The following is a 24,096-nucleotide window of genomic DNA, read 5'->3' on the forward strand; positions in this document are numbered from 1 at the left end:
TTGATGATTTATAGCACCGAAGAAACCGCCTGGCGTGTGTCCACATCGATAAGAGCAAGGAAGTTAAATGAACTGTAGCGATGAGCATGAGGTAAGGTTGGAAGGGACACAGTGAATGCAGAGGTTTGAATATGTAGGCAGGAAGGATATTGCATCCTTTGCATGCTAACAATCGAACTACGTACTCTAAACTCACCTTATTTTCCTATTGAAACACTTACTATTTCGGACGCTTTTATTGCAAAATTCTAAATGATTGTTATTGTTTCCAAAACGATCTTTAATTAATAAATAATACAAATGGTTTTATTTTGTGACAAATGTTCTTTTTTCTTCTGATTTACTGGTCTTTCCATTTTATTCCCAGGTTTCTATTTCCGAGCATGAGCTCTGTTTCTTTGTGATACTCATTCGCACTCATTGGAAAAAAAGAGTCAAAAGGGACGGGACGGGAGTGGGTTCAGTGAGACGTCAAAAATAAAAAAAGATGTTTAAAAAGCAAAATTCAAAACCATCGTCCTACAAAACCCAGCGGAAAAGCAATGCTAAATAGACATTCAAATAATGGCAATTTAATAATGGTATTCTTCAGCAAAAATCCTCAATACTCCAACTTTATGTTTGCATTGTTTTCATTTTCGTTCTCTTTGTTCGACTTTTTTTTTGTCAAACCTTTTTTGTACGTCAATCAACATTACCCCATTCGCTTCGTCTATTGCGTGACTTTGTAGAATGTGAAAAGAAGAGCTAGAGAAAGTAGGAACAAAACGAACGTCTCATTCACGAATAATTTATCATCAAGACCGGGATTTTTCTCATTTCCTATCGCGCATTTTGCGTTCTTAAGTTTTTGAGTGTCCCAACCAAACCCAACCAGATGAAAGCACACACAAACTAAAGAAAAAAAAACGAAACAAAAACAATCAAGTTTTTCTTAAGTGAGCAGCTAGGTACTGCAGAAAAGCAGCCCGGTACGGCTTAGTTGTGCGGTTTTCCCGCTTGTATTTGTATTGCACGCAATGTGTGAAATTGAAAACTTCGGCGCACTGTCGGCACTTTTTTACCGTCGTCTTTGCTGTTTTCGTTCCGTTTTCTTCGCTTCTTTTGCTCACTTCCTAACAAAGCAGGCTGAAACAATCACAAAATCAAACAACGTTATTTCCCTGCTACAATTTATTTACTTTCGCTTTCCTTCTCTCTCCTTCTCTCTCTTTGTTTCTCTTTCTGTTGCTCGCTCTCTTTTCTTTATTTTTTGTACAATAAAGGATCTTTTTCCAATACTTTTCCTCTGGGAGGGGGAATAAACAAACGTCCCGTTCCGTTGTGAGCGGTGTTTATTTTTGGGCTTTGTTTTAAGGAAGTTTGTCAAATGAGGCGATTGTTCAATTTTTCGTTTCAACTGGAAAAAAGTTTCCGTTTTCATTTGCATGTGTATGTGTATGTGTGTGTGGGCTACAAGTTTTTCAACCATTTTCCCTATCCCCTTACGTGCTAGTGATTTAACGTTTGTTTTGAAAGATTGAATTAGTTTGTTTTAGTATCCCCGAGAAAAAAAAATGCCTAACTTAAATTACTGTTTGTACACTTCTTACCTATCAATGACGTAGGAACGCCTCTTCTATACCTTTTACCTATTTACAGCAAATTCCAAATCTTCCGACACGAACCATGTAAGCCTTAAAGTCATGCAATTCAATATGTTGGCCTTTTTTTGTAACGTTTTGCTCGTCACCATTCAGCGGATAGCTTTCGATTCCATCCACACTATATGTACAGAGTGACATTTCCCCCGGCGGCCGTATCTACATCGCCTTCAATTCTGCCCTCTCTGGTGGGGCTTCCAAGCTTCAACTTATCGATCTCCATATTGGTGCCCGGGGGATAACGCCATCAGTAGCAGGAAGAGCATCGTCAGCAGCAAGCAATTGCTGCGAATCTGACGTCCGTGTTGTATGGCCGCCGGATGTTCGCCTGAGGACGATGACGATGATGAAAGCGACGATGAGAGGGACGAATGAAGCGTCAGGCAGGAAGTGCAACCATTGCCAGCGGTGGTGACGAAGGTGGATTGCGGGTAAGGAGAAGGGTGTGAGAAGAATAAATAGACAATTATTTTCAATTTCAATCGGGAAACCAAAGTGATAGAAATGGTTTTGAAAGAAAAAATAGTTCCATCAACTAAATTCTTTACGCAAATAATTATTAGTATGATTGTGTTAACCGATTCACCCCGAAGAAGCGACGGTAACGGTGCAGGAAATTAGACACGCTTCCTTTCGCGTGAAAAGATCCGCATACACACAACATAAAAGCCAACTCAATTTAGGCTGTGTCATGTCTTTTTGTGTTTGTTGTGGTGTTGTGCGCATTTTTTTGCTTTCACTCCGTCAACATGCAAAGCTCGACTTATTTCGCCTGCTGTGTGCTGGCGAAATTGTGCTAGTTCATCCTGAAGCGCAAAACATAAAAAAAGCATCCCTCCTTCTCTCCCTTTTTCCGTGCGAAAATCAAACCAAACCAAACTCCACTCGGAAAAGTCACATCGGCCCGGCGGAAAGCGATCCGCGGGTTTTCACCGTTCGTTTCGCCGTTATTCAAATACGGTAAAAATAATCAACAAACAGGCTGCCGGAACGTATCGTGTTGGTGTGGATGTGTTCCGTTTTCCTGTTCGTGTTTTGCGTGTTTTGTTTGCGTTTTCCAGCGTGTATCTGTTCCGTTTTCATTGGTAAAAGAGAAGCTTCCGTGAGTCAGCTACCGCGGAAGCGCGAGCCCCATTTGCACGAGGTAAATAATCAAAGAAAATCGGCGAGAGATGGTATAAACGCGACGATGTTGCAATTATGAGTGGTTCACCGGCATTCACCGTTTACTCTCGCCAGCGATGCCCTCGCCCACCCTTGGATTCGCTTAGACACTTACCATTCAGCACGTGCACGTGCACGGTGGTGGGATTGGCCATCGATGGCAAGCACGTGTACTTGCCCGAGTCGCTGCTGCGGGCGCGCTGGATCAGCAGATAGGAGGTCGTTATGTCGCCCTTCTCCGTTATCACCGACACACCGCCCCGTGCCGAATCGTAATTAATTTCCTGCAAGCAAAGCAAAAAACAAAAAATGGGTAGCGTGAAGTGCTTTGTTGCTGACGGTGGCTCCATTGACACGGACAAGAACGGTGCGCGGGATGAAGAACCGGGGGAACCGCGAATGCAGATCGGTGTGTGTGTGTGTGTGTGAGAAGTGTTTAATTAAATTATCGATACCATCTAACAGTGCAATTGGAAATGTCGGTCGAGACATTTTGCCAGCCGATGTTTTATTTGCCAACGGAGGTTTGAACGAAGAACGCAGCAACGTCACGCAAAAAGGTACACAAATAAATGAAAATGACTTTGCAGGACGAAGATTTGGTGACTAAAAGACAATTGGACACGTGCGTATAATTAGTATCTTTGAATTGTTTTAAAACTTATAACTCATTAGCTTTCTTGTAAATATTTTTACATATAATCTGAATATATTTTTCTCTTCGTGCTCAATTGAAAAAAAACTATTCAGCTCCTCATCGGAAGTTTCAATTTATTTTTATTTTCAACATTTTCAACAACAACATCCCCATCCTACAATCAAACTAAGGATTTAACAAAAGAAAAAATAAGGAAGCTGACAAAAGTGAAAGATTAAGGGGTTTTTGTTGTTGAAATCAACACACATTCACCGGCCCATGTTTTGCACCAGCCGTTGATTGCATTTTAAAAATTCATTACTTTTCGCGCGTTGAAAAAAATTGACAACATCGTTACACCGGTTGATGCGCTGTGCCTTTGCGTGCCTGTAAACGTCAAATCAATGTCATGATGGTTAAGCGTAAGGATAAGTTATAAGCACTTTCCCGAATAGCAGGCTTTTGTTTTGTTTCTTTTTTTTTTTTGCATGAATGAGTGAGGTGCGCGTGTTATTCTTTGTTTTGTTGCAATAAATTAGGGTTTCCACTCAGCTCACGCTCAATCACTCACTCGGTACGGGGTACCGCGGGTTAATAAATGCATCCTAATTTCATGCTCCTTTTTGGAAGCCTTGCTCGCCTGTCGGGTTGAGTTTTGCATCACGTCAGTTTGCGATTTGAATGATGGGTGTGTATCTTTTAGCGATGGATTATTATTATCTGCGTTATGATAAGTGATTCCTGCGCTACTCGTACATCAGCATTACGGGGCACGAGCGTCGTAGCATCTGGGCATCTTGCAGCCCTTTGCAGGAAGGGTCTTATCTCGAGGATAAGACGAACCTTATCTGAAATCTCATTTCGGAATGCTTTCCCAGCTGCCGGCAGCCATTCGGCTACGGTACATTTTTCCTGCAATATTTCTGCCCGGCTCGAGGTTCTTTCTCCATCGATGAACCCTTCCATGACTGATCGTATCGTAATTTTTTTTTCACCCTCGTAAAGCGTACTACATTGTCCACCTTGGGAGGAAAAAAAAATGAAAACCAAGACATTTTGGGGTAAGACTCCAATGGAGCGCCACTGCTAGGAGGCGTTCGTTGTGTAAGAAGGTTCTGTAACAATATTTACCTTACTCTTTCCAAAAGCGAAAGCCGAAAAGGTAAAGAAACGACCGGGAGAAAAGTTTCGATAAACAACACCGCGCTCCCCCTCTCCGGTCTCGTTGTGCTATCGTTGTTTTTCCAGGAAAGGAGTTGATGCTGGTGACTCCTAGCTTTTGCCCCCCCCAAAACTGGGTTAGGTGTTTCCGCTGGACGAAGTAAGTTTGTGGTAGATTTTTGCGGATACCTATCGCTTCGATTCGGGCAGGAATTTATGCCTCCTACCGCTACGTACAACAATTTTCTTTCCCGCAAACATCTTTGCCGTCCTTCGGCAGGCGGGCAGATTTAATAAGACAGTTTGTGAAAGCCGGCACCCCATCGAAAGGGTCGAAAGGTTTGGGATCGGTCCGTCCGTCCCGACAGTCACAGCACACTAATCAAAGATAAACACTGCCCGAGCACGGAAATGCGGGCATCCGCATACACACGCATGACCATTCTGCTGACCATTCCGGTAAGCCGATCGTTTTAACTTTCGGAATTATACGGGAGCTAGGATTAGTGGCGCAAGTTTACACTGGCGCGGTATATAAGGTGGAGGAGATGGTTTTTATAGTGTTTTCTCAGTCTGCTTACCTCCTCGTTGTGTTTCCACTGGATCAGTGGCGGTGGCTCGGGCAGATACTGTACGATGCAGGTCAGATTAACGGTCGAACCGGTGTCAATGTACAGGTCCGGTCCTCCAACTATCGACGTGACGGGTTCTGCAAGCATAACGGGGAACGACACACAGAGCGAGAGTGAGAAAATGATGAAGGTTTACCGTTGATGTACGGTGTTACTTTTCCTGTAAATTTTCTACCTTCGGGCGACAGCACAGCGAAAGTGAGCAGCGATATCGTAATGCTTCCTGAGACGATGTATGCCGGGGGTCTTATGGTTAAGAGTGGAAAATAAACGACGGTGTGCTTATGGAGCATACAACGGGGTTACAGTTTAACAATGCTTTACTGCAAACGACACAATTTCTGGGGGATTGTTTATGGACGGAAAGAAGATGTGACCGTGTCGATAGGAGGTAAGAATTCATTGTTTTGGTGCTCCAAATAAGTTTTCACACTAAGAAGGTTATAATTCAAAGTGAATTAAATCTAAAAATATATAATGGAGCTTCTCAATAATTTAATTGCATACATTTACACATGAGAAAGCTCCCTTGCGTACACCTCAGAGTTCTGTTGCGTAGCCCTGTAAACGGGCCGTTAAGCTAGTCTATATATAACCGTTTGTATGCGCAAAGGAGAACCATAACGCCACTACTTGGATCACATTTTCTACGATTTACGTACATTTACGATTCCTGATTAGTCCAACGCCTTCTACGATTTTTCGCCCAAGGTACAGTTTACAATCGGTTTACTTCTTCGGTAACAATCAGAGAAATTTCTTAGAAACCTGTTTCGCTCATGTTGATGGTTTAGGCGATGAACAACACAATTGTTTTCAGATTTGCGAAACCAGAAAAGCATGGTTTTCAAGAGGTGACACCTGCATGGTGGAATAAATTTGCCCATCACTATTGCATTGCATACTATCAAACCCGTGAGAGCGATCGCTAGTGTAAGGAAGATGGATGAAACGAAAAGCATCCTTCATCTCGCCCAAACTTTCCGTCGGCTGGTACGAAATTCCATACAAACCAGCTATTTTCAGATTGCCCATACCAGGAGAGCATCCACGGAACAGGTAGCTCCTGGTACTGCGCCGTAAGGTATGCAATGTTTATACACAAACTTTGCAACCAACATGCAATGCAATGCGCCGTGAAGTATGCAATGTTTATACACTAACTTTGCAACCAACATGCAATGCAAGTTTGGTGTATGCAAGAAACTTGCATGTACCAGCCGAGCAAGATGGCGCCCAACTTCGTACTTGCATGCAACAAACTTGCGTGCAAACTTGCATGCAAATTTGCATGCAAGTTTGCATGTAAGATGTTGCATGCAAGAACTTGCATGCAAGTTTGCATGCAAGTTTGTTGCATGCAAGTACGAAGTTGGGCGCCATCTTGCGCGCCATCTTGCTCGGCAAACTTGCATTGCAAGTTGGTTACAAAGTTAGTGTATAAACATTGCATACTTCACGGCGCAGTACCAGGAGCTACCTCTTCCGTGGATGCTCTCCTGGTACTATACATTCAGAAACTGGTACTTTTCGAAGAAATTTTTCTCCACCAACGGGAAAGTTAGTGTTTAAACATTGCATACCTTTCGGCGGTTTTCGACCAAAATTGCTGTACTAGGTGCTACCTCTTCCGTGGATGCTCTCCTGGTACTATACATTCGAAAATCCTGGTGCAATTTCGTTTACAGTATATACAGTACAGTATATACAGTGTATACTTTAAAGTCACAAAGTCGATATTCTTTCGATATTTCGATATTTTATATGACCAAGGAAGATATTTCTGATCTTTTTTTTACCTTTTAAATTTTGTTTTTTCTATAAATTAACTCTGCTGTTAAATTTTCAAAAATCGCACAATCGGCACTAATTTATTGGGGCCTCCAACACGGCAAGGCCTTAGGCGACCGCCTACTCCGCCTACCGTTTGATCCGCCACTGCCAACAACAACACTAGAGTAAGTTGTAAAGACACAAATAATTATTGATAATCTCATCTGGTAACATTTTCTTTTTAACTATCAGTTGCTTACAAGATTTTCATCAATGACCCTACCATCGGCTTCGTTTGTGATATCACTTTGCTTAATTGTCACACCCATTTCCAAAGCCACCTGCCAATTCAATGATGACATATAACACCTTCATCTGTTAACAAATTGCAAATCGGCCATGCGGGGACCTTTAAGTTTTCACACTCGCATAAACCTTTCCGGTCGCTGTCAAATATTAATTTAACCTCCTATCATCGCCTATCATACGGCCAGCCGCTCCGGCCGCGTAATCGTATCACGATCGCAACAAACCGCTCATTGCCTTTGCGAGCTTCTAATGGAGATGCCCAACCGGAATTGAGTTCTTTTGCTACCCTTTTTGCCTGAGGCTCAATGCTCGAAGCAACCATGAGCTTTGACCCACTTTTCGTCTGCTCTGCTCTTACACACCAGGTTAGGTTTAATTAAAACGAGTGGAATATTTATCGTTGACGTAAAACGAAGGTCAGCAGAACTGTCATCCGATAACGAGGATACGTGTTCTGTGCGCCGCTTTTATGCTGTCCCTTTTTCACTTCCATCATCCCACGGGCAAAGGGCCGGAAACCGGAAGCAAGTCAAAGCAAAAAAACCGAGGCATAAAATGTGAAGGTACGAGAAGCCCACAACCACACCCTTCGCCGCAGGTTACGTGATTCCATCCACGAAAGACATTAAGATTTATTACGGTAAGACAGCCAATCAGGTGCCAGCTGGATGGTGCATTATTTATTTAGAATCTTTCCGTACTTAGCCAGCGGAAGGACCGACCGCTATTTTTTTCGTTTCTAGTGTCGTCTCCATCAGGGTGCACACGCAACAAGATTGTGCAGAGCAACAGTGAACAAAAAAAATATTCTCAACTTGACACGCTCGTAAGTAAAACAGTAATTTTGTATGAAAAAATAACAGCCTAAACCGGAAAATGGACAGCTAACTTTAGCGCAAACCTCAACGAACGTCGATCGTGGCCTCCAAACCGCCACTAATGCACCTCATCGGACAGGTCCGTTTCAACGATTAACTAGCACAGTGAAGATTGAAATTTTGCGGACTATGTTTTATGTAAATCTCTCATCCTCGAAGCAGCGAAGTCATTTGCACGCTAGAGGATTATTACAAAACTTTCAGCTGATAGCGATAGCAATGATGATGATGATGGTTTTGTTGTAGAGAAAATGCGCTATCATCATAAGCGACCTTTTTTCAATTACTATCGTATTTATTATTTGTAAATAATTTTTTATTAAAGAAATTATTAGCTAAATTTACTGCTAAAACTCCTTGTAAACGCCTTTGCGTAGTAAATGCAGCATACATTTAGGCGTCATACTTTAATTTACCTTTGATTATACATTTGACAAAGTAGGCATTTCATGCTGCGCAAAACACATTACATAGCATGTTTTATTTTCTTTGAATTTTACCGCTTTTAGATACTGATCGATTTTACTGTGTCCTTAAATTCTAAGGTTCTTTGAGAGCCATCATCGCTTACTGTACCATGTCCAATAAGATATTTTACTCATCTTTCAACCATTTTGTTATTATTTTCATTAAAACCTACATTTATTTACACTCTTTCTTGTTTATGTTGACTTCTGGAAATGTCACAACAGCTCCTTCCATGTTTTTTTCTCGCACAATGAAGAAAATGGTGCACTCGGTGATATCCACAGTAATGTCTTTTTCCTATTCCTAGAAGATGCTTTCTTCGGACTGATAAGTTTCTGTATTGTAAAGCTGTACACACCATTCCAACCCATCCCCACCCTAATGACATTTGCACTACGCAGAATACTTACCGACGACGGACAATGTCATCGAGTAGCCGACGGGCGGGGTCGTGGAGATTTGACACTCGTACACACCGGAATCGCGCTGCTGTGGGTATAGCACCTGTGAGTGGAAATTACGAAGCAAAATGAAGGGGACGGATTAGTGAATGGTTAGCCTGGTACAAGGAAAGTTGATAGTGCTCTCTAAAGACGAGCCAGCGTTAAGAAGACATCCGGGTAAGGTGATAATAGAGTTGTCGAGATCAGCATCATGGTGTATTTTTTTTCTTCCTCTCTCTACTACACGTACATTCCGGAAGACATTCCAAAGCATTGATTCTGCTCCATACTGACTGTCACGGAACATGGGTTTGTGAGGTTATGGGTAGTGGTTACTATCGAACTCGAACGATACTATCGGATCCGATCAACAAAACCTCCCTCGGGGCCAGTTCCGAATCGTATCGAACGGTGCAGAAAGGAAGCTATCTTTGCGAGCTTTTGGATTAAACGAAGGACACAGGTGGGGCGTATGCCCGGTGGAGCACTGGAATGCTATCGATGTTGTCGGCCGGATATGATTTCGACCTCTGTATGACCCACAACCGATCGGTGTTTTGTTGAGCCGTTTGATTGAAGCATGGTCATCACAGAAAATTGACCAGGATCGAACCGTACTTTGGGAGGTGATTTGAAAAGACGCTCGAAGGCATCTTCCGGCAGGGATAAAACCGGTTAAATGAAATCTTTTCGGAATGTAAGCGGGTTTTGCTAGGAAATACGGTCACCTCTGGAAATGCGGAAAGCTCTGCTAAAGATAGTAACGAAACTAAAGAGGTGACCCAAGTTAAACGTCAACGGTGGCCCCTTTTTAGCTTCGTGTCTTGTGTGTCGCTTCAGTAAGGTTAAGAAGCGTCTGCTCTAAATGAAGGAAACTTCTGCTTGAACGATACAGTACTAATTACTTGACCTCCGGAAGCGGTTTCGGTATGCGCTAGTGATTGCCTGTCTGCAACCCATCCGCATCCGTATAAGGCGACAGGATTCATCCGCCCAGTGCTGGCAGGGCAAACGGCAAAGGGCAATTAGTCCGATCGTATCCCTCGATAAGGTGCCAGTTCCTTTTCTGCTCCATTTAAACAGCGTGACGTGCACGGACAGGGTGGGTGGTTTATAGTCAACGGAAAAAGGTTCCGGACCGCTGCTTATCACCATCGACCAAGACGTGAACAGGCGGATGTGCTGATGCAGTCCAATAAACGAAGAATCTACCACTTCCAACACATTTGTGCGTGCCTGGCTGTGTGCGGCTGACTTTTTTCACACTTTTTGTTTGCCATCCAATTTCGCTTTGTTTGCGGATACGATTACATCGCCACAAAAACCGGAACCGGACACAACATCAAAGTGAGGAAGGAAATAATTCAACCAGAGCAACGCCAAATTTAACTTCCGGGGGTTTTTAAAATTCAAAAGCATAACAGTATGAAAACAAAACGGTTACAAAATAAAAAAAATCATCACTCTCGATCACACTACCGAGGGCAGATTCCGCAGAAAAAACGGCAAATAAAAAGGGAATTTTTTACTTAAAACAAAGAAAAAATTGAAAATCGAATACTGGAATGTGCTGCACAACGTGCGCCAGGGAGAAAAATAATTAACAATGATTTGAGAATGAATTCATCGTAGGCATGGTATGGTTCTGCGTGGAAAACTGTGAAAATTTCGTCGAAATTAAATGCAATCGTGAAATGGAGGAGAACAATAGGCATCATGGCATGGGAGCATTGTTTGTTCTGCTAGGAAGATTGTCAAACTTTCAATCGAAAGCGGCCTTTCCGTTCGATAATTGCATTATCATGCTGAAAGACAAATGGTGTGAGATTGTGGTAAAAAAAGGAATAAAACATCGGCCATGGGTCGATTTGCTGGAATTTAATTGTTTGGAAATGTGAGGAATTTGTTATTAGCTCAGTTTCGATTCTTTCTGTAATTGAACTTACGTAGATAAAATCAGCGTTTTCGTTGGAATTTTAATCAGCACAAGAGAGCAACAATTCAAATAGAGTAGAATTCGCCGAACGCATGGTAGTAACGATGCGTTTGTTTGTAAATATTTCAATCAATGTTCTTGTGTATGGAATATTCCGCATTTAACTATATTTTTTAATTTAATTTCATGAATTGTTGCTATATATGACTCTCATCATTTATGGTTTGGATAAGTTTAAAAAGTTCCTCTTTAAATTTATGGTAAGAACCTGTTTTGAACTTAACCGTTTATACGATTTAATTAAAAAGTTTCAGTTTCAGTTCAACTGCTTTAGAAGCTACATCATCTAGTATATATTCTTTAAAACGTAAATAAAAGCATGTTTTACTATTCTATTCGAATTTAAATACTTATCGCAAAATTGGTCTTGGTGGGCAACAACGCTCTCGAATGTACGACGTTGTACTTTATTTTGACTAATTTCCACATGCAATGTTTCTGTTCAGAGAACATTGACGTTCAATAAAATCTTCGATCGTTCCAACTGCAGTGCTTTGATCCGGTCCGTTATTAGGTGGCATTTTACTCGTGCTCTGGACTTTGAAATTAAGTCATCTTTGACCAATCGCACCATTGAAGTTTTGGAGATATTGGTATTTTTCGTCAATTGTCGTAAGGACCGTACTGGATTTCATTTTGGCTTTTTATTTCACTGAACTCACCACGCTTGACGTACGAGCCGACCGCGGACACCCACTTCCTGGCTTTCTAAAGACGTTCATCATCAAGACGTGGTATACAGTGGCCAGATGGCACCCCGTAACCTCCGAAATTTGTTTTGCAAGTTTTCTCACTCACTTTTTCCCAATAATACTATTTTGGTAGCATCTCATGATAGCTTGAATCCCAAAGGTCACGTAAATATCTGATATAAGTGAAAATATCGTTTCTATATAGCCATAAATAAAGTTTAAAAATTTTCTCATATTTTTATGCGCCATACTGTATTAGACGCTATTGAACAAGGACAAGTAAAATACCCACAGATGCAATTAAATGATTCCTCACATAACTAAAATTACGTGTTTTACGCAAACGAAGGTCGACTATCAACATATCCTTACTCTATAGATAGAAGAGACACTATAAAGCAGGTAAAACATATTATTATTATTATTATTATTATTATTATTATTATTATTATTATTATTATTATTATTATTATTATTATTATTATTATTATTATTATTATTATTATTATTATTATTATTATTATTATTATTATTATTATTATTATTATTATTATTATTATTATTATTATTATTATTATTATTATTATTATTATTATTATTATTATTATTATTAAATCATATTGTTTGCCTCGCGGGTTGTGTATTATTTTATCTTGGCAGACAAACTTGCTACAGAATAAAATAGGGTTTGCCAAGATCCTTTAAAATCTCTACCAAACCCTGGGAGAACCTTAACAATAACAAGGATCAACAGATTTTACCAAGACTACGTATTGGTCACACTTTCGTTACACATAGTCACCTTCGCTCAAAATCACCCTCTCCATTCTGCCATTTATGCGGTACCCAAATTGTTATCCGGCATCACGGGTACGAAATTTCGCCAGGAGCCTCTTGTGGTACCCTTCGGAGCCTTCTCTAGCATAAGGAGAGGAGGCCTACGTATACACCTTTTACTACTACACAAATTTGTTGGGCCCTCCAACACGGTGAGGCCCCATGCGATCGCCTACTCCGCCTACAATTTGATCCGCCGTTGATAAGTAGTATACCACATCCACCCACTTCCCTATTACCCACAGAGGTCCCAAGACCCAGGAGGTCCAAAATCTCTAAAAAAAAAATTCAACAACAACAAGCTTATAGCCTAAAAAATTACCACTCTCAAGCAATTGGGAAAGACTACAGCGTACCCAATCTGTAGAGAAAAGATCTGCTGTAAAATCGATACGAACTTTCATTAATTATCTGTCTCGCTCCAAAGACAGATATACTCAATACTATGCTACGGAACCGTTACTAAAGACTCTTAATCCCAATAAAATGAAACACTGTAACCACACAAGCTCGAAACCGCTTGTACAATACACCATACACTCCTTCTACCCACTAGACGAGATAGATTGATTGGATGGACAAGTGGATCCTGAGCATGGTTCAGGCACCAAGTACCCATTTATCATCGACCCACCCCGACCGGAGGTCACCACTGTAATGCTTTCCTGTTTATAATAGTTTTATTAGACCGAACGTCCTCCGCATTCCAATGTCTAGCTGGAATCGTAATCTTTTTTTTTAAGCAAAACTCCATCCATGCAAGCTGCTGCTGGCGAAAGGGAAAGAAAACGCACCACTTCCTTTGCTGGTGCAAACCGAGTACAAACGGATGATAGTAATTAAACGCTGGATAAACGCAACCCATTAGTCACACGAGCTAGTGATTAATATTATTGCCTCCTGCTGCGTCGTTTCTTTGCCATGCCGTGTCATTCTTTCATCCGATGCGTTCTTAAAAAACCTCTTTCCAGTTCCAATGGCATCACCAGACACGCGGCTGGCGTTCTGATTCGTTTCTTCAATCCATTTGGCCCTTTAACCCTTTGCACTTCCCGTTGGGCACGTTTTGCGTCCGCATCGCCTACCAAGCACGGCAGAATGAATTTCGAACGGTTTCGAACGGTTTCTAGACAGCGAAAGAGCGGAAAATACACACATAAAAGCCATTTCTAAGAAGCTCGCTCCTCGTGCTAGTGTTTGCCGGTTTTCATTCGCACACCGAAATGGCGGCCACTTCCACTTCAAGGGCGGCACGTTCTATCATTTCCAGTCCATTTCCGCTAATCATCGCCGGGCAGATTGGTTTCTGGTTGGGGAGAAGCCGAGAAGCTTTTACGAAGGAATTACCACAAAGCAGGCGTGTGCAATCGAACCCAGTGCAGGAGAGCCGAAACCGACACCGAAGCAGAGGGAGATCGAGTCAATTTGGACAGCTTACAAATTGCGACAGCGAGGCGCGCGTGACGGTTGCGATGGTGACAATATTTTTGTGCCCCTTTCGCCTGGCGCTTGGCTTAAGCTGTGACTCAATATTTATCACATCTTTTCGCCCTCGGTGCCGTAACCAAGGGCCGTTGCCAAGGGAGGAGCGTATGGTATGGGCTAATTCCACTCAAAATTGATCCCCCCCGCACCAGGCGGGCACTTGGGGGGGTTTCCAAAATAAGGTCGATAAATTAACCGATAAACATCTTAAACGGATCGGATGAACTACGGCGCATGGCGCGTAAGATGTACTCGAATCGGCGGTGGGGCGAATTCGGAGAGCAAAGTAAGGTTAAGCAAAGTAAAGTGGGGAAGTGGCAAAGATTAGGATATTGGCCACCCAACAAAGAAAAAAACGTTCAGCCCAGTTACCGCCGGCCGTCGTGTCCTTGACAATATTTATCCCGTTTGCGTTGCCGCATCTGGGGCGTCTGGGTGATGCTTTAAGCAGATCTAGATTTAAGACACCCAAACTCCGGCTGGCCGGCAGATCAGCCTGTCTCGATATGGTGTCATAATTAATGTCCCAAACAATCGCAATTAACGGGGTTGCGATAAGAAACTAATCTACCGAAATGCCATCTGCGGTGGCTATGGATCATACCGTGCGCAAGTTCGAATTTATCTAACCACCTTCAAACGAGCGCAAAACCTTCACTCACGGCCTTAACCCAACTCGGAAGATCAACACCGAAGACCGGGGAGGATGAGGATTATTACGCGCTTTGGGATTTCGGGTTGTGTATTTCGTTGTTTGTTACCGTAATGTTCTGCCTGCTTAAATTCAATTTATTTTTATCGGACTCATTCTGCCGGTTGTCCGGTCGTTTTGGGGTTCTGCAGTGTAATTGCCGGCCGGTTCATAACCGAACCGGTACGAGGTTTTTTTTTGTTTACATCCTTCCAAAAGGATAAAGCAAAGCAACACTGTTTGTGCTTTCTTTTGCTGATGGCTTTCAGCGTGAAGCCTCGTCCGCAACGATGCGGGAAATTCGGCACCTGACAAACAGGTTGCAAATGTCAACGGAATAAAAATGCGCTTCCCGTGCCCCTTGGGTTCCTTACCTTAAGCGACCAGTCGTCCAGCTGGGGATTATGGACACTCTGGTACCGCTGATCAGAGGTATACGTTGCCTTGCCGACCGTCAGCAGATGCAAATCCCGATGCCGTATCCAGGAAACCTGTTGAGTAGAGCGAGGGAGCAGTGGACAGAAGAGGAAAAGGATCTTTTAATTAAATCATCCGAACCGGGTGAAACAAGCGGATGCTGGCTGCTTACCGTCCTGTTGCCCAGGTTACGGACGCGACAGTTCAGATAGGCCGTGTTGCCAACGAGCGCGGTAACGTTCCGCGAGGCCGAGATGTCAAAGTACGGTCCCCGATCGAGCGGGCTTATCGCGGCCCCGTCGTCATTGATGTCGTTCTCGTCGAAGGAGGACGTTTGGAAGTAGTGCTTCGGTGGGGTGTACGTGTGCGGTTCGTCGATGTCCATCGTGTAAGAGCAATGAAGGCGACCTGAAGAAAAGGGATGGAATGTTATTAACAATTATGTGAGGACAATGTACTACGCAGGGTTAATTAATTCATCGAACTGATAGGTATACTAACGAAATGCTCATTACTTCGCAGAAAATTAAGCTTATTAAACTAACAAAAACTTTATGCTGCTCAAAAATATTTGAACAACTTCAAAAAATACCAGTTCCGGAAATTGGTTGTTAATAATACGGGTTTATCGCCGTATTATCGAATTGATTGCTGATGTTCAATTAAAAATTAATTAAACACCTATTCACTCCAAATAATAAACACTTTTTATTAACCATTTCTCACAAATCGTTTAACATAGAAACAGTCAAACAATGTGAAATAAGCTGCAATACTGCTCTACTGCCAGCCTCTTTTTAAAGTACCTCCGTAGGGCACAAAACAGAAGCAAGTTATTCAAAAGCCCCCATCAGACCCAAGACTTCCGGGAGCCAAGTTTAATGATTTGGAACGAGACTTTCGCTGCTCGTTAGAAGGGCACACCATTTTCCTTTTTTTTTTAATTGAAACACTCATCACAATATTGGGCCATACATAACCACACTCGAGCTAAAGACACACCAGGTAGTCGTAACGGTTCGTGGTGCGCTTTTCCCCCAATCGCACCTCGTCCACCATACATTGTGCTAGTATTTAATTTATGGGAATTAAATACTACAAGAACAAGCACGAGGAAGCACTCGGAATCGTTCAGCGTCCCATGGAAACGCCCCCGGGTAAGGTATCCGCAACACCGGTAGGGATTATATTCACGATGCACGGTATGCACGTATGCCAGAACACGGCCGTGCCGCTTGTTGCCGTGCCGAGGCTTGCGCTTGTTCATATTAATTTCATTTCCCAGGAAAAACGTACCGCCCTGCCCTGGATACGGGCCGGATAGTAGAAACTATTTCACGAGCAAAGCGTGTGCGTTCGGGCGGGAATAAAAGGGAAGGGTTTTGCAGCAAAAAAAAAAACAACATGGCGACATAGTATCTTCCACCGAGAAGTACTGCCGGTGTTATTAGTGAAAATTGCAAAACCACAACCAGAGCCGACAGGCCCGGTGTCTTGAGTCGTGAGCATCCGAGCGTTCCACGTTGCGGGTTTTTTGCAGGGAGCGGAAACTCATCCATGAGTGGAGAACTACTCCCTCATGCGATGAAATGAGCGGAAAAATAAAAAGGCACAGCATAAAAAGAGGAAAATGTACCATAACAGCGGCAAATCATGCGCTCGCTTTTGTCGCGAAAGAAGCCTACGGGAAGCCGACCGTCAAGGGATGTGCCAGTGATAACAAGATGCTGTGGATAGCGGTACTTACCGTAATTTATATTTAAAATTATCATCACTACCGCTAGCTGTCTCATAGTTGCTGCTAGTTGCGGTCCGCTGGCATCATATTCTGCAAAAAAAAACAAAAAAACAACCCCAGAATAATAAGAGAATCAGGAAAGGAAAGCCAATGGGAAAAATGAAATGAAATCCGAATTTAAAAAAAAATATATACACCACGACATGCTCAGGTGTCTTGCTGTGGGGTTTTGAATGAAAGAAGTTCTGCCCACAAGTTTCATTTGTTTAGCGGTTACTTGCTTTATTCTTTTTTTTTCGGGTGGAGAAAAGCTGCTAGTGCATTCGACGTTAGTGTTAATGCAGCCACAGCCAAACGTACCCCTGGACCGTGGACAGCATAGCAACGCACTGACAATCTAATTTACATTCCAACGTAGCCAACTTCTTCCATTTGCCTGATGAGATTCGCTTTCGCTGAATGAATTCAATCTTGCACGCTGGCTGGCGGACACTGGCGTCTAAGCCGATTGTAACCTCCAGCACACCCTGCACGTGGTCACGTTTTGGCACCGGCACTGGGGCGAAGGAAAAGTTTCGCCTTAACGCTTTGCATAATGGAATTGTTTACTGCAAGTGTAGCACACGGTGCACCAGGTAATCCAACCGAATCCGAACCTAAGATCTCTTTAAGCGTTGTGGGTGGGTTGTTATTATGGCACACGCAGCCGAAAAACACCGAGTTCTGGCTATGGGTGGGGCACGGCACGGCAAATAACAATCCCGTCAGGCAGGAACATGTTGTTTTGTCGGGGTATTTTTTTGTTTTTGTTTTTCTTTTGGCCACAGCTTGCACATGCTCGTTCCGAGGTGTTGACGTTCATTTGCCGACCGACCGACCGAGGCATGGAAAGGCATGGTTTCAGAATAACGCCAGTAGGGACAAAACTGTTGAGATTATGCTCTTTTATCAACGCAGACTCGTTCCATCATGGACATGAGCGGTAACGGTAGTACTTGCCAGACATGTCAAACACAGAATCGGTCTGTTACCGTGCAAATAGACATGCAGCGATTTTTCTCAGTGCGAAATTTCGCAAAGTAGCTCAATCTTGCAAAAAAAAACCCCCACATCTCATTTCGAGACAATTTAGCGCCTACTGAGGCTGTCAAATCATAAATTTTTTTACAATCCGGCTCGTTGTCCAGGTCTTCTTGCAAAATCGAACGCATCAGTCGGTTCTGTCTTGCCCAAATGCGTGTCCTCATTCTACTCATTGGTGAATAAATTCGTTTATAACCTACAACTTACAGAAAAATGTAATTTTAAACACAATCTACTCCAATTTGTGAATCAATGGCAGCCAAAATTGAGCTATTTCATACACGCGATGAAAACGACAAGCCGTTTTTTATATATGAACTTATCATCGCATTTCATCGAATAGCATTGCGAAATGTCTCTCTGAGAAAAATCGCTGCCTGTCTATTTGCACGGTTAATTGTGAAAATCCATATGGTTTGGTAGGTAATATCGTCTGTTAAATGCATTACCTTAATGTAAACAGTTCACCGTGAACCCAATTCCTTAATTATACCACAAGAAACTCATAAAAAGAATGTTCTGTAAATTATCATTTTAATTCCTGAGTTTGACAACACTGATATTAAACTATATGACAGTGTGTGCTCATGTACGACAGTTTTCACTACTGGAAGCTAATTTTTCATTAAGTCAAACACAACCACGAAACAAAACCAAAAAAAATGGGAAGGATTTGTGATCAGAAGGCAGCTTGAGGCAGTGGATTTTGAGAAAGTTGTACAACTTTTTCAAGACCCTTCCCTTTCATCATCCGTATCGAGCGGAGTGTGATCTTGTTTGCTACCCCCCCTCCCGACCACGTAAAAATGCGTGTTTTTTTTCACACCACACAAAACTTTCCCGAAAGTCATCTTCCACCGAATCGCTTGCTCACCGCATGACACAACACATCGCATGCGAACGCAGTCCATAAGCACAGCTTTACTAATTAGTGTCATTTCGACGTAAGCAACCTGAGCGCCCGGCCCGGAGAGGGATACGCTTTGACGAGTTTATTTCGCAACACGGCACGCACTGTGTAAGGTTCGGCGTGTGCAAAGCTCCACCGTCGTACGAAAGAGGTCCGCTGGGAGTTGGAGTTTCGGTACTGTCAGCCCTAAATACAATCTTCAACGGCAGAAACGGGCGGCACAACTAATTTGTTGTACCGGATGGCAGTCCTGGTGGGATGGCATCGCTGTCAATTTTGTCGCATCCCATTTCGCGTCTGCCAACGACTGCAGGTGTACTTTCGAGGGGGCTGTACTGCGGAACTTTACCGAAACAGGTCTGGCCGGTAGATTTCCGGTAAGCGAGCAACGAACTACCCGGAAGGCAAATTGCATTACCCACGCTAAATTGGGGGACTGGATGCGAAATAGTTGTCAAGCAGGGAAGGATGTACTATCAGTGTCACTGACGGTGACTCAATACTTCTTTAATGGGTCAACAGTTGCGCTGTGTGCGAGCGCCTACTTTGACCCTGCAATCGCCAACGCAAGGGGTGCGTTTATCCGCAGAGAATGCGAGAGAACGTTTCACGGGTAGTAATCCGCTCAAGGAAATGCTGATGAAGAAACAGACACTTCCGAAAGACATCAGAGCAACTTGAATTTAACTTTGTATCGTTCCCAGTCGGAAGATCTGGGGTCGTACTTCCGGGATGCCGAAACCTTTCTCCGCACACAGTTCGGGTTCGGGTTTATAGTCTGACCATTAATGCAATGTTGGCAAGTGGTTTTGGGGTTTGGGGGTAACCGTTATGCAAGTAACACTAGACCGGTACCGGTGGTTTATAATTCAAGCATCCGGAGAGTAGTACTTGCTTGCTCCACTTATTCTCGTCGACCCCACACTCGGCAGTGGGGGGGACATTACAAAATAATTAGATTGTCATGCATGTTTTGTACAGTGGCTGAGTTGAGTTGGTAGTGGGAAGAAAACCACTGATTAGACACTGCTCCTCACAGTCTTGAAGAAACCACCAGCCCGGCGGTCGGTGATTATAAGATGGAAAATCGATCGAACGACAAGATGGAACGGCTGCTGAAGGAGCTTAATTAAGACGACAGCTGACAATCCCTTCCCACCAGGGAGAGAGAAATGTTTGGTCCGTGCATCGACAACCAATGTCACCCTCTACCGTATCATCATGTCTGGGCTGGGCATGGCTGAGCCGAGCGAAAACTATCGTAACATGTTTTGCTTCGGCCACCCATCAGCTAAAGTCATTAGGTAGTATTACTCCCTCCTCCCAATTCCGCCGTCAATCAACGGTAGGTGGAAACACTTTAGGAAAGTTTTCCCAAACAGCTGTGTTTTTACCGTTTATCTTAACGCCTGGTGGTCCTCAGGTGTTTGAATGGTTCAAATAATAGTGAAATGCATTACTCGAAGGTAAATGAAGATAAACGAACGGTGTGCGATCAGCATGAGAAGTACTTCCACTCTGGACTGGATTGTTTCGAGTGTCCGTGGGCTAAAAGCTTCATTAACCTGCAGTGGGTAGTGCGCACAAGTGGCACAAATGGGGAGCGTTCTTCAGCTTTCAACGCAGTGGTTTAGTACAGGAGATACAGAGTTGGAAAAAGATCTTGAGTGCATCTTACTTAGGAGAATATATAAAAAATGGAGACGATAGAGGCAAATTTACTATGTTTTCTTTAAACGCCCAAATGTCTGCAATACGAATTACATCAAAGGCTATTTAGCTGCCAAACATGTCCCAATAATAGAAGCTCATTACTATTTGTTGGAAATGTTAATTAAAAGTAACGTTAATCGAAAATCGCACCCAAAAACATTTCCCATTCAAATGTCAAGTAAAAGCGGATAAAATAATAAACACGAATTTCGTCCAAAATGAACTCCACCAACAACATATTTATTATTTGGAACTATAAAACACTCCTAAACATTGAACACGGTGTTGTAATAGTGAGCTCATTATTTGTGTTTCCGCACTCTGTTGATTACCCCCGCACCACAACTGGCAGTGCAAACGTTTGGACCTGTCAATGGCAAAATAATTGAATTAATTGTTCACAACATGGCGATAATGAGTTTTATAATTTATGATACCAATGAACGTGACAAGTTTGCGTTCTGCCGGCACTCTTAATCGGGCTGTCTCTCTCCACACCCTCATGCAGTGCTGCTTTCGAACGGGTTGCAGGCGTAAAGCACAGTGCGCTGCAAAAGTGCTCGTATAAATAATAGCCCGGACCCTCATCAAACTGTGCAACTTTGCAACAGCCGAATGAAAGGGCAGCCCGTTCTTGCCGTGACAACCGCTCGGAACACAACCGTCCCGTCAGGCGGACAGGTAAATCGTTTAAGCTGAAATTGTTTACGCGAAACGTGTTTATTGTTCGGGCACGCTGCGAAGTGTTTTAAATGGCACACAATACGCATGGCGTTCGAAAGCATAATAATAATAATAATAATAATTTGCTCCACACAAATGACTCCACTGTGGACGATAATCATCCCGTCTGTGGCACGTGTGGAAGGGAAGCAAGAAGATGCTAAACATGTTAATGCTCGGCTGAAACCAAGCGTTAGCATTTTTTCCATATGAGAAAAAAAACGGAATTGTTGATGTGTTTACCACGTGATTATCATGTAGAGCGCCAATGAGAAAACTACAAAATGCGGTCCTGGCGAGTGTGTTGGCGATGATGTTCAAACATCTCGTAATTTGATCAATGCACAGAATGCGTTCATCGAAATGGGGTTATGGCTTCATTCACTGCAGGACGTGCACTATGCAGGACATGTTTACCCAAATTATTCTCTTTGCAGATGACCCTTTTGGAACATTTATTTTTTGTTCTGTTATGAAACTATTTATTAAGCGATACCGCCTGACCATTTTTCTTGAACAAAATGAGAAAAATAATTCTTGAATAAATTTCAGAAATAAAATTTAAACCACGTACTCCAAATTCCTTAAAGAATATACTCCAATTCCTCCAAATTTATTAGAGAATATAAGAAGGTAAAAAAGAATGTTTGGAAATGTGTGTAAGAAATAAGAGTTTTATTTACATAAAACATATTCACATCATTTGCATCCATATGTACTGTTATCACCAAACTATACAGAGAAACATAAACTTTACCAAAGAAAAAGGATAAACGCAAGCAGCCAGCACGCAGCCACTTAACACCTCCTTAACAAAATGTGTTTGATCAAGTTTCGCCGTCGATACCGAAAAGGGTGTCCTGCTCGGGTACATTCAAACTCAAAATAAAGCGAATATTTTCGATGTATTTTTTTTTCTCCATTTTCCCTTTTTTCTCCGCTTAACAACAACCAATGTTTAAAAAAAAGAATAGAACAAAAAAGTTGCTAAAAGGGATTGTGTTCACTGTGGTGAAAATGAGTTCACCATCACTCTTCATTTGCTCGTAATTTAATCCTTTCGGGATGGGGATATTACAAAATCCATTAACTTGTTGTTGACCTCTTTGAAAAAGCGAAGCCGTTTACGGTATGCGCTTTTGTATCTCTTTTTTTGTGCTTTGATCATAAGTTCTGGTTTTGGATTGAAAGCAAATACAACATTTAATGGAAGGAGATTTGCGTTTGTGTTGCAATAATCTTTTGTGTTAAATTTTGACTGATTACTGAAATTAAAGAATCTTTTTTTATATTACTGATTTTGTGATTATTATTATTATCAGGTTTCAGCTCGTAGCAACGCTCCAGTAAAAATGTTCCTTAATGGAAATTAGTGGTTTTGACATGCTTTACATACAAGATTTCAGAAGAAAAAGTGTGGTTTCATTTAAATATTTCATATTTACTCTATTCAGTCAGATAAACCCCTTGCTGTCCGAACCAGAGAATATCATTTTATCAAAGAATTTGTCCAAACTTTATACATCAAACTTTGCGCTATGTGCTATACAAAACAAAACAAAAATATCCATACAAATAAAGTCAGTTCTGAAAAAAGATTAATCAAATGATTGAATGTTTTCTCTACCATGTTTGCAAATACAAATTCACCTCCTTTTCACACAGCTGCACAAAAAAACTCCATTTCACGGACCCACGAACGCACCCGTGCAAACGTTGCTGGAAGTCAACACAACACCAAAACACCGTAGCACGCTCTCACGAGTGTAATATAAATCGCCATTCATTGCGAAGCCTATCTTGATCAGCTTCTGACCACATCCGTGAAATCGAGTTGTGTTTGATTTCATGTTCCGCTCGCTTTTCGTGCGATTTTGAAACACTTTCCCACCGGTTGAACATTGGCACATTTTGCATACATTGCCTTTATTTGCACTTGGTTGCTTTACTCCCTTTTTTGTACGCTTGCCAAACAAAAGGCACCACATACGGGAACCATGTATGATTTAACGTTCATCACCCACACGCTATATTTTCTTTTCGCAATCCGGTTCTCGTGTGTTTTATTTGCTCTCGTGCCAGTGTGAATCGGACAAAAAGGGCGGTGAAACGAAAGACAGCCTGTTGCGAAGGGACTCAAGCCGGGTTTATCAATTTTCAGTGGAATGCTGTTGTACCAAACAAAACAAATTCTTTTTCATTTTAAATTGACGTGAAATGTTAAACCATTAGCAAGGCCGAAACGCATTTAACACCACAATGGGCTGCGAGTGAGGATAAAAAACAGAAACGGTAAACAATCAAACGTACCTTTAGATCTTAGGAAGCCAGATCTCATTACATCCAGCAGAGCATTTCCTGTGGGGGCATTTCCACGAATTTTCACTTTCGGATCCACTCAACCTGAACGCCTGACTGGTGCGTTAATTCAAATGCTTGAGCGTTGTTTTATTACTTCCTTCTACGAAATTTGTTAAAAGCACCACCTTCAATCAAAACATCACTCTTCGACTCACGGACTCACCACGGATGCATAATTGTGTTTCCCACAAAGCACTCAATCACTAACAGCAATTGGAATAATTTTGTCGTTTACACTAAAACACTTTCTCTGATGCGCACGGTTTCAAGCCAAGCCGTTTTGCTAAACCACAGTACACCACGGTACACCGAGAAAAACTGCACTTGTGACACTCGTTGTTG

General features: G+C 42.3%; 1 protein-coding gene across 1 annotated transcript; it reads right to left on the reverse strand.

Moving 5' to 3' along the window:
* Nucleotides 1–319: 319 nt before the first annotated feature.
* LOC128300624 (zwei Ig domain protein zig-8-like) lies at nucleotides 320–23,886 on the reverse strand. Its single transcript, XM_053036751.1, has 8 exons — nucleotides 23,704–23,886; nucleotides 16,974–17,054; nucleotides 15,399–15,634; nucleotides 15,184–15,300; nucleotides 9,076–9,169; nucleotides 5,187–5,314; nucleotides 2,923–3,091; nucleotides 320–1,971 (listed from the first exon to the last, which is right to left on the reverse strand). Exons 1-8 carry the CDS (start codon nucleotides 23,729–23,731, stop codon nucleotides 1,853–1,855), a joined length of 972 nt encoding a protein of 323 aa, XP_052892711.1. The 5' UTR covers nucleotides 23,732–23,886; the 3' UTR covers nucleotides 320–1,852.
* Between the last annotated feature and the right edge of the window lie 210 nt (nucleotides 23,887–24,096).

Source organism: Anopheles moucheti, chromosome 3 (assembly GCF_943734755.1).
Source record: "Anopheles moucheti chromosome 3, idAnoMoucSN_F20_07, whole genome shotgun sequence".
NCBI lineage: Eukaryota > Metazoa > Arthropoda > Insecta > Diptera > Culicidae > Anopheles > Anopheles moucheti.